At 37.6% G+C, this 12216-nt stretch overlaps 1 protein-coding gene across 7 annotated transcripts in view; it reads left to right on the top strand.

Annotated features, from left to right (window-relative positions):
* oxr1a (oxidation resistance 1a) overlaps positions 1-12216 on the top strand; it is a 176655-nt gene that overhangs the window by 76851 nt on the left and 87588 nt on the right. For all 7 annotated transcript variants that reach the window (XM_088411797.1, XM_088411795.1, XM_088411793.1 and 4 more), the window contains exon 3: positions 3893-4089. In XM_088411797.1, the coding sequence (XP_088267923.1) occupies positions 3893-4089 (197 nt within the window). The remainder of the gene's footprint in view (positions 1-3892; positions 4090-12216) is intronic.

Genomic DNA, 12216 nt, shown 5'->3' with positions numbered 1-12216 from the left:
GTCCGCTTAGCAGTTAACTTTGATTCATTAATTTTGAGTCATTAGCTATTAATGACTTAACTATTCCAAGACATGCACACAAAATCAAATTCAAGACTGATGTACAAATTTGTGACTGTATAATGCTAATTGGAAAATTATTTGCTGAGCACTTTTCCATGCCCTCACACCCTAATTTAAATATCACCAAAATCATATGGTTCTCCATGAACTTGCCAGTATGACGTATTTGACAATAAAGATCATCAAATGACACACTTTCATGACATCTTTTCCATTTACAATGAAATGTAAAAGCCAGCAAGTAGGTGTTTTCTTTCAGGGTAACAGTTCTGTGAGGCAGACCTTATTTTCTTTCTACCTAATTTGGCTCCACTGAACCATTGAGTTTAATTTCCAAAGAACATACACTCTGTGATGTACAGCATTTCCTTAGAGATTATGGATTTTCATAATACAGTTAGACACTATGACATGCACTGCTTTGCTGGTCCATCAGGAGATGAGCATTTGGGTGAAATGGCCAAAAAAAATTGTGTTTGCTTCAGCAGTTTTGCTGGAATGATTGAAAGTGTGCAGTGCAAGTGTGAGTGTTGGGACTTTTGTATTGCTGTTTCAGGACTTTACCAGGCGGCAGATAGCTTGTGTTTCTTTCATTTAACACTGTTGTTCAGATTTTTGTTTTGAAGAATAATCTTATATTTGTTTGAATTTGCTGACAAGAGTATGCTTGTTTATGCATAATTTACATAATACAACACATTTATTTGCATGGTCATTACAGCCAAAGAAAGTGAGAATGGAAGAAAATACAATTTTGTTACAATAGTTTGCCGTTTTTATTCTGTCCTGCAACCGTTAGGTTAAAGGGTTTATATCGGCGTAACCTTTTTGTGGCTGCAAAAGAACATGCACTGTACCGTGTGTGAGGTTTGCTTTGACATGACTTTATTAGTAAGAGTGAAATCTGAAAAGTGCTCTAATCCAAACCTATGGGAGCCTGTCATTATTTTAAAAAGCTTTGAAGTGTTGTTCTAGAAAAATCTGGCTTGACCCATGTTATCCATGCAGAGCTTTGCAATACATAAACTTCCAGCTCCTTTTATTTTTATGGCAACTGGGTAGATTTTAGGAAGTATCAGTTTTGAATAATGCGAGATTATGCAAATATCAATTTATTTATTTTTTTTTACATCCTGGTGACCCCAGTTCAAGATAAATATAACTAGTGTTCAAATATTTGTTTGGATTAGACATATTAGCATTAATCCACAGATGTCAATGTTATTGTGCTCTTTACTTTGTATATTCTTATTTAAAGCATAATTTATTGTATCCAAGCTTCACAGTCCTTTCTTACGTACAGTGTATTTATTTATTTGATATAAACAAGTAGACAATCATTTTTTTAAAGTTTTTTTAAAGAGAGTTTTATTTTCATAAGTAAAGTAATACCACACAATGAACTTCCCCGAGCAGACTACATTCCATAATCAAGCAAAAAACAGTGGAGGCAATAAAACGAAAACAAAAAAATAGAGCGATTACGGCAGTAATAATGAACCACTAATAAATTAATAGACTTACATGCTGAGCATATTATATTACGGAGTAGATTGAATGAAGTAGATAAATGACTAGTTAGTGTAAAGCGCTTTGAGTACCCAAGGTAGAAAAGCACTATATAAGTGAAAGCCCATTTACCATTGACCAAGAAACTGTATACATATGAGGGAGATAATAAAATGTATATAGCAGCTTTCCTGCATTGTGCAGAGTTGTAAGGTACATTTGTGCAGGCAATAAAATGACTGGTGATGAGGCATATTAGTGTGCGAGGGATTTGTTCAGAATCCGGATGGCCTGTGGATAGAAGCTATTTGCCAGCCTGGAAGTTCTGGCCCTCAGGCTCCTGTAGCATCTGCCTGATGGCAGCAGTTCAAACAGACTATGTTGTGGGTGAGTATTGTCCCTGATGAGGTTGTGTGATCTCTGCAGAACCCTGGTGTGGTAAATGTCCTGCAGTGACAGGAAGGCTGTTCTGTTTAAAATTAAATATTTGTGTGGATTTTCATTGCCTCGTGCTACCATTGTGTTTTTACTGTATACATAACAAATAAATATCTTAATTCTGAATCTTGACAAAGTTCAAATACAGTAGACCCCTAGGTTAAGGCATCCCTGGCGTACGTTTTTTTTTCATGTTACGATGTGGAATATTGAGTTTTTTTCATCCCCTCTTTAAGGCATTTGTCCTGCTTTACGATTAACATCAACAACTGTCATGACCTATGGGGTTGGTTGTGTTTTGTTGTTTTGCCTCCTTCTTGGGGCGTTTTTAAGCAATTGCTTTTATTTTTTGTTGGCGTCAAACTGCCTCCACTGCGATGCGTCACTGCAATGCTGCTCTGCTATTGGTCGGCGTCTCGACTCTCGAAGATTTTGGTCTACTATTGGTCCGTGTGATGAGGGCACAAAGATGCTGGTCTGCTAGTGGTCAGCGCACGAGGTCACAAAAATGGCAGCCTAAAGACTTGATCTCGTAAGAGAGTGCTTTCAATATCGTATTTATTTATGCATTTTAGTGCTTAATTAACATTTGAATTGGTTATCCATGAGTCCCATGATTGATAGTGATGTTAAAGAGAGAAGTAAGAAGATTATTTATATGGAAACAAATCTGGAGATAATCAAGAAATACAAAGAAAGCTAAGCTAGCCTAGCCTAGGCTACCCTTACTAGGGAATATGGCCATAACAAGCATACTCAAAGGTAAATAAATCTTTTATATATTTTTTATTTATGATGTTATTTAATTGTATGCATGTAAATTATATATGTTTTTTAAATTTCTATATACAATTTTGATGTTTTTACCTGGGGTTTTACACGCATTAGCTAATTGACATAGGCTTGGATTGCCACCCATACGGTGAATTCGCATTACGATCCCAACCGCAGAACAGATTAATCTCGTAAACTGGGCGCCCACTGTATTTGCAAAGATTTGGGGGAGGAGAGAACAGAAATCTCACAAATGCCAAACTGCTGCAATGAGGAGGATACTTATTCTTGCATTACAGTTTTAGATTTTGATTTTAGGATTGTAAATTCATTACCTTACATTCTTACATTAGCTTGGTGGAAGAGTGGTTAGCATGTCCGCCTCATTGTTCAGAGTCTCGAGTTCAATACCAGCTTGCTCCGGCCTCCCTGTGTGGAGTTTGCATGTTCTCCCCAAGCCCGCATGGGTTTTTTCCAAGGACACTGGCTTTGTCCCTCACTCCCAAAACTTGCATGCTAAGCGTACAGGACACTGTAAATTGTCCTTTGGTGTGATTGGGTGAGTGAATAGTTGTTCGTCTTTGTGTGCCCTGCAATTGGCTGGCAACCAGTGTCCCTTGCCTACTGCCCATAGACAGCTGGGATAGGCACCAGCGAGCCAGCGACCCTAGTGAGGATAAGTGGCTATAGAAAATGGATGAAAGGATAGATGTTTATCCTAGTGAATACTATGACTACAATTTTTGGCAATATTGCTGTTAAATGTTTGTTTTCAACTGAACCATTGCTGTCTAGCTGTGTTCCCGCTGAGACAGTGTTCTGCAAGCAGTGTCGCTAATAAAATTCACCTTGACAAGGGCACGTTTAGCCTATTGATTTGTTCTAGAGTTTTCTGTGACACCAAAAAAAAAAAAAAGACATACATGATCTAATTTCTGTGACATTAAATCAGCAGCCTCGAAGGCAAACATGTTTTGAGTGGTTTGTCTTAAGTCATGAAAGTTGTACAAAGGTGGTTTCCTAATTCACTATATTTTCAATACCTAAGAGTGATTCAAACAAGATATCCACCTGAGCATTGTTCACTGGGGTTTGCTTCTCATTACAGACTGAAAAACAAGTCTCAGTCAGTGGACATAGCCAGCCAAGGCTTCTCCCCGACTCTGATGCCAGCATCACCCCTCAACAAAACTGCATCACCTGTTGCCAAGGCAACCACCGTCCTCGCAGTGCAGGAAAACAACACCACTAACTCTCAGCGCTGCAGCCCACGTTGTGGCGAACTGAAAAGAGGCTACACCATTGGTAGGTGCATTTGCTTTGTCAGCTTTTGTATTGTCTGAAATTTTCAATGTGATGGAGGGTCTGAAACCAAAACCTTCCTAATATTTGAATTTAAATACATTGGCGAATATGAGCTCCACTGGAGGAGAAAATTAACCATAAAAAATATTTTTGTAAAGAGATTTCATTGTATTTCATGAAGATAACATAAAATTAAAATATTAGTATGATAGTGTTGGTTACACAAATGAAAACTAAATACATAGTAACAAACATCGTTAATTATTCCTTCGAAAGTACCATTAAACTCTGAGCATTATTATCTTTGTATGAGAAGATTAGAAAATATTTGATACACCTTTTGTATTCACCTTCATGTCATTGTGACAGTCATCATAATGGCCTGTCTCTGAATGCCTCTTCTTCACATCATCATGACGGCATGGCGCCATATGGAAAATAAATTGCAGTTCCCAGGAGGCTGTCGTCAAGGACTTATTATATGTCACCATTCGAGCAGCCTGGTCATCATAGCATATTGTCAGCTTTACCATCTAACAAAGATGAGAGGAATTTTTGTCAAATTGTGTGTCAAATTTTCCGTAGAAGAGAAATTAATAATTGGATCAAACTGAATTTGTTGTTGTGTTTCATTGATTTGTTCGAACTTGTTTACAAAAATGGCTAGCTTTTCTTGATTGCCATTTGAAATTCGGCCAACAAATCATTACACTAATTATTGCTACTATATTCAGGCAAAACACGTTTCAATTATAGCTGACTAAAACTGCTCTGCTTCAAGGAAAAAAAAAACACCATATTTTTACAGGTCAAGATTGATCATTTAATGCATTTAATCCATGTGTAGAACAACATACTGTATATATTCTGAAGAACGACAGGATAACTTGCCCTGAAAGTTATTATATATGCTTCTAATTTGATATTGTATATATCCATTTTAGAGTTGTTTGCACAGAACATGTAAAAAATGCACTAAATGCCACCTAAATGCCTCCTTTTTTGTCAACAATGAGGCTGTGTGGATATTTTTTTAGCGGGCTATGAAAAGGAAAAGGCGGCTTGACGTGTCTCCTTCAGCCCTTGGACGTCTGCTCAAAAAAGCCGGCATGGATGTTGGTAGAACTGGCATGGATGTCGGCAGGTGGGGGTAGAAACAGCAAAGGGCAATGTTGCACACCAATCATTTTATTGTTGCAACATTAACTTCAGCATTGGAGTTTATGCGCATGCATACATTGCCCACCCCCTCCTCCAATAACCACAACAATATGTTACTTGATATACGATGTGGAAAGGCCTCCAAAAATAATGTAATTTCGTCATTTTAATAACACACATAATGTGTTTTAATTAGACAGCCATGATCTATTTAACCACTAAAGTCAGGCATAAATATAGACTTAGACTCATGTGTTTGTAACATTCATCAAAATTGCAGTTTAAAAAAAAAACAAACAAAAAAAAACTTGGGGGTTGACTTATAAGCGAGGTCAATGTACTCTGAGGAATATGTCAATTTTACATCTAAACTATTGTGTACTTTAAACAAGAAAGTATCATGACTCAATGTGTGTCTAGTATAGAAGAGATAGAGCTTTGTCCAATACGATTCAGGATTTTTTTTCCTCCTCTACAAACATAAAATGCCTTGGCATTGTGAATGGCAAGTACATGCTATACATTTGGGATTCTAGTCTCACCTCATCTGTTAGCCTATCCCGCAATAATATACTGCAGAGAGGAAGGGGCTTAGAGTTGATCCCTAATGAAGTTTCACCTCCACCTTAAACTCCTCTGTCCTACCTACACCACACATTGCCATTCTTCTGCTTTACCACTTCTGCTTGTATTCTTCATTTTATTATTCTGTCCTTTTCTGAGTCATTTAGATGTTCTACTTTGTTAGTCTCATTTCTTTAATGCTTTCCTGCACTTTTTGGTTCCGCCCACATTGTAAGCCATCTCCTTAATACGCTGGCTGACACATCTGTACTGAGACACAGTTAATTGACAATTATTATTTAATACAGGGTTTTCCACATATCCTGAGCACATATTGACATAGAAAACTCAAAAACTACAAAAAAACTAATTATAACAATCAATGTAATAATTATGAAATTATTATTATTATTATTATTATTATTATTATTATTATTATTATAGTTCTTGTCATTATTATTATTATTATTATTATTATTATTGCTTTTGGCAGATTATATATTTGGGAATTCTGTACAGTGTACCTCCAATCTGACACCAAATCACTACTTTTATAGTGGACAGGACACAAAAACAGGAAATAACAGCTGATAGGTTTTCTCAAAAAATGATTGAATAGATGCATTTATAACCAATAATTGTAAACATGGGCAATTCAGAGTCTTCGACATACATGCTAATGGAATTTGAGAGGAAGCCAGAGAAAATTAATGCAAACATTAGAAAAAATACAAACTAAATCAAGATTCAGATCAGACTTAATCAACATGTACAATATTCATATCGTATATCTATATGAATAGTGTGTACATCAGTATGCTGATGTTTGAAATGTATATTTTATTACTGTATATTCACTTTAGTCTTAACCAAAGCTTGAGAAGATCTATGAATTTGTATTGTCCTATACAAAAGCTTCTTTCCATGACGAAATTTAAAGTAAAATTTAGATTTGCTGTATGTCTTGCATCAGACACTGAGTCGTGTAAATATACCTCTTATAATTACAACGTCAGGAATTCCAAATGACCGCGTGGTCATAGGTTAAAGGTTGCATCAATGAGTAAAGAGATGTAGGGCGCCTCAAGCAGGTGAAGATTTGTCATTCTGCTGATGTCTCACTCCGATAAGATCACGACATACAGAGTCATCGTGTATCGACTGCTGCCTCTGCAAGGCTCTGCTGTAATAGCGGATTGATCTGCCTTCATACCTATCAGTCCAGTCGACAGTAATCAGTGAATGGAAACTGCAGGATAAAGATGAGGTAATAGGCCCGATGTTGACATTTTACCTTCTCTGATCATCCATTGCTATATCTGTTCAATGGCATATGTAGGCTGTTTAGGGGGAGAAAATAAAAGATAAGTGTTAACAGAACTGTAATTCAGCCATTAAATGAAATGTGTTCATTCTCCCTCCTCACTATGGCATTTACTTAACTACTTAGGCACAAGAGCTTTACTAAAGCATGAGTCATAGCAGTTAATCATTTGCTGTGGCTAATGTTGGCTTTCGATAAAACTCACTGAGTTCAAGGTCTAGCCTGTGTGCACTGCCAACAGACATTTAGTATCTGTAATCAGTTATACTTTTATATCATATTATGAACAATTGATTACTGGCTATATATATATATATATATATATATATATATCAGGCTAAGTCCTCTTAAGTTATTTTTATGGTAGATTAATAATGTGTCTATCTACTTGCAGTATTGCATGTAGGTCTCAGACAGATCTGTCTTTAGAGGCACATACACCACAATTACAGTGTTAATTTTCATAAATAATACACTATCACAACTGGTTTCTGCAAATGTAAAGAGAGAATAGGAGAAAAAGAATTCTATAATGATTCTCAGTCATCGTCGCACATGACCAGGGTATGAGTAAAGAATGGCTCCACAGAGTTTTTCCCTGAAAAAGGATGTACTGTAGAAAGGAAAAAAAAAAAAGAGATTTCCTGGAATCTCCCTGATGCCTGCAGTGTTGCCTCCCAGGAGTACTTTTCCCCCTGAATCCTCGTTTCTGACAGTCTATGTTTCCGTGCTTCAACTGACTTTTACATCATTATGTACATCTTCTAACTCAGAAAAAGCAACACCAACCTAATGTCTTATGTATTTATTTTTTTAATCTATCTACTATCAAACCAGTTTGGTAGTCTGGGTGTATCCTGCTCAAATGGATTTTTTCCCTCACATCAGATGCAATGAAAACACTTGTAAACACTGAATGCCCTGTGCAATTTTAAGAAGGCTCATTTCATCACATCACGATCTGAGCTAATTAACATCTTCATTTGCAAAGTCTGTAACAATATCACAAGCAAAAATATACAACACAAGGATACAAACAGTAGGTTTGATTTGTCAGCATAATTTAGAGCTAAATGGATTTTTCCTGGCTCAAACTGATTTTTTTGTTTTTAATCTACTAAAGTTGATTGAGATTAGGAGTGGCTGGATATAACTACACATTATTTGTCTGTTTTTGTGAGCGGATATAACTACTCATTGTTGTTTCTTCTCCTATTCATATTAATTTTATGACACCAACAAAATTTGCCTATGCTAACTACTTAGCAAATGCATTTAGCGTAGCGCACCAGAAATTACATCATTACACTAATATACACTCCACTTCAGCATCATCAAACACCAACTAATAGTGGGGTCACATCCTGTACTTATCGTTATATGTACGCTACACATGTAAAGGGCTCTATAAAATCACTTACAGACAATGCTTCAACAATATTTCATGAGTAAATTTGAGTAGAGCTACATTTTAGCTACTCTGAGGTTAATTTAGAGCTACATTTTAGCTACTCTGAGGTTAATTTCCTTAACTTAATCTTCGAGCAGACTCGGCACATTTTGTGCTTACTGCCTCTTACTGGTTAATTGTTCAACGCCTAAATCTGAGACACTATGCTGTAGATTGTTTGTAAAGATGGGTTGTATTCTCGGATAATATAGACTCTGCGCTTTTTGGAAGTTCACAACTTACTATCTTTTGGGAAGCTGTGCTAATATTGTCTTTGATGAAAGCCCTATAACTACGAAATCACTATGTTTTTAAACACACAGATACCATCTATTCAACCTGTAGGTGGTGCACCAACAAATGAAGCTGCTCTTTGCATACTGGTGTTTTCTGTTTAATTGTAGAGGTGGCTATTTTGAGTCTACTTACCGACTTACCCCCAGCCCTAGTGTTTTGTTTAAAAGTGTTTTGGACATGAGACTCATCGTCATAACCCCCTTGGGCATGACCATGTCCAGCTTTAGTGAGTCTTGTCTGAAAGAACAGACTACAAGAATAAATATCGGCTCTACTGTTGTGCTTGTGATACGGCAGTTTACCAGGAAAGTTGATTGTGTTTCAGTCTGAAGAAGCATTGTTCATATTCAATTTCAAATAATCTTGGGAAATTCCATCCAAAATGGGAATTTTCTTTTGGGATCTCTCTTGAATTGAATTGTAATTGCTGTATGTAATTGCAACCATCATCAATAGCAAATACCTCTTCAAAGATCTGCAGGAATAATGACCATTTAAATGGCCAATGTTTCGCAAAACCAATTCAAGCAATGAGTGTCTGACGATGCACACTCGGCATTGTTTTTCTACAACACCTGACAGAGCAAATAGTAATAAAAAAGACACAAGCACGGCTTACGCTTACTCTTTCGGAGTGCTGGTGCTATGCCAGCCGTGAGACTGATTACTCCCCTGTTAGTTATTCATTGGATTTTCACTGCAGGGTCAAAGAGGGGAGGTGTCAGTGCTGGGGGAGCAATACACTAGCTTGCTGGAGGCTCCCATCACACTGTGCTTGATATGCAGTTTCATGAGTTCGACTCAGAGGTTGGAATTAAATCAGTTGCTTATCAATACATCAGTGGGATCGTTAGGGTAAGATGGTAATTTGCTTTACTGTTGCTTCCTTAGTTCCAATATTAGTTTGGTTTGAGTGTGATCACATGGCAGGACCAGTTGTTGTGATAAAAGTGTTCCCCTCCACCATGTGACATGAGAAGCTAATCAGCGGGGTGGTTCACGGTTATAGCCTGCACTGCAGGCGAGACACAACAGTTTTTTTTTTTCATCTCTATTGGCTGTTTGTGTCTCAGGTGGCGCTTCTATTGTGTTTACACATGAGAAAACAGGAAAGGTAGCCAGAGGTGCCAATTATGTGCATGTCACATTGACGTCATTGCTCATAAACAGCAACTTATATATTGGTACTTCAAAGGTCAAATGCCTCATATGATATTCATTGTGAACAAAAATTTCAAGAAAAACAAGCCTTAATTGTTCCTCACATGCTTTGTATTCAATTGTTTGCCATTAGCAGAACAACCCAGCTGTTCAAACACCCCATTCTAGCATTTAAATACTTCCTAATTTTCTAGACTTATGCTGCGTGCACACCGAAGGCGAACTAGGCGAAAAAGTGGACCATTTTTTTAGTCAATGGAGTTCGCGTGACAGGGCGCGATGGCGCGTCGGGCGAGGCGATGGACGCAAATGTCCTGTCGCGTGAAGTTAAAAAATGTTAACCTTTCGACAGCCAATCAACTTTGGGAACGTTCAGCATCTCACGCAGGATGCAGGAATGAATCATGGCAGCCGCTTTGCGGTCACCGAGAGCTATCCAACACGGCCAGCTGAGCTTTCAATACAAAACGGAGCCAAACAAGAGTACTCACCTGGCTTGTAGAATGGCGGAAGGGAAAACTTGGGACAACCTATATGTGCAGCATTTACTTGCTTTTTAACAGCTGCTGAACACTAGTTACTGTGCTAAGCTAACGATAGAGCAGCATTGACAGCTCAGTATTTAGCATGGTATCGGCCACTTGATTGTGACGTTGAAACTTTTTTTTTCTTTTTTTGACTGACAATTATTGCTGCAAAGCGAGGGACATGGAGTCTAAAAAAGGATAAAGTTGCTGTAGGAGAAAATATTGGCTCTGCTACATCCCAGAAAAGTGAAAGTTCTCAGCAATGCTCTAATTTCCAGATCTACCGTGAAGTGCACAGCAAGCTCTCTCAGACACTTACAGATCTGAATACAAGAAAATATGAAGAATTTACAAATATGAGATCGTAGACTTCACTATTAGTTGCCGGGAAACGGGGCCCACGACTGATCCCTAGGGGCCTATTTTCAAAACCTTAAAATTTTAATATTTTCAAAATCGAAGCAGCTTGCGACCTAAAACCAAAATAGGCACCTACCTTAGGCATATATGAATCTCCATGAGCAGCAATCCACCAAATCCAACATCCCCTCTGTTTCTAATACGTGCTTATTACACTATTTTCATACATACTATTCTTATATCAAAGAAAGAACGATTGTGTCCGACACTTAAGTAAACTACCAAATCAAAATAAATGGTAAACATTACGTGGGTATTGGAAATACTTGTATTGCGTGCACGAGCATATTAATCGTAGTGTGGAATGCAGACGTAGATGAAAATGTAGATGAAAACGTAGCCGGCCCCTCTGGAAATACTGCAGGAGTTTGAATTATCCCTACAGTATGCGGTCGATCGGCATCAAGCCGTAATATGCGTCTCCTCATTGACTGAATGAGCACAAGGAGGTGTGGAGTAAGAGCTATCTATGGCTCTCTGTTAGCAGCACCCTCAGCCATGCCACAGTGCTTTATTCCAGCAGAACTGCTTGCGTGCACAGAGATAAGCCTGAGCTCTCATGCCTTGGTGCTACAGGCTGGTCACGTCGCCCCAGAAGACAGCTTAGCTTCACAATGTGATCCAATGAAAGGCCTTTACTCTTATCCTCTCCTACTTAGGCTTCTTGCAGCCCAGCAACATTCTCCTTTAGTTCTACATTCTTCTGTGTTTTCTGTATTTCTCCATGTTTCCCATTTTCCCTCCCATTTTTGTATTTCTAAAAGATGTACCATGTTTACTGTGCTTGAATCTTGAAGCATAAGAGGGGCACTTTGTCTGTAATTCGAACAAAAGATTATTTAATATTTCAGGACACGTCATCCTTGATTCGTGAATCTAAAATCATAATTATATTAACTATTTGTAGAAACAACCCTTGTAAACCATTAATATGTTTTGTTTTGTTTTTTAGACTCATTGTGTTCTTGTAGCAGATCAAAAGATTGATATACAGCAATGTAAAAATGGCTTCAGTCATTTATTTACTTTTTAACTTCTGTAGAGACTAGTCCCAAGTCCTGACTGCAACCTTGAGTTGTAGTATATAGTAGTATATACGGTACACTTTTTAGCCATGAATATCAAACATTTAAAAATGAAAACACTGAATAAGGTGTTGAACTTCGCTCCTTAACCGAGCATGTCTTCTGTTACGCAAAATTCATTGTGCTTTTCATAAAATC

This window comes from Hippichthys cyanospilos, chromosome 3, assembly GCF_059441005.1.
Source record: "Hippichthys cyanospilos isolate Australia breed blue-spotted pipefish chromosome 3, RoL_Hcya_1.0, whole genome shotgun sequence".
NCBI classification, from domain to species: Eukaryota; Metazoa; Chordata; class Actinopteri; order Syngnathiformes; family Syngnathidae; genus Hippichthys; species Hippichthys cyanospilos.
Note: the sequence above shows the minus strand (reverse complement) of the source record. Positions and strands in the feature narration are given on the sequence as shown.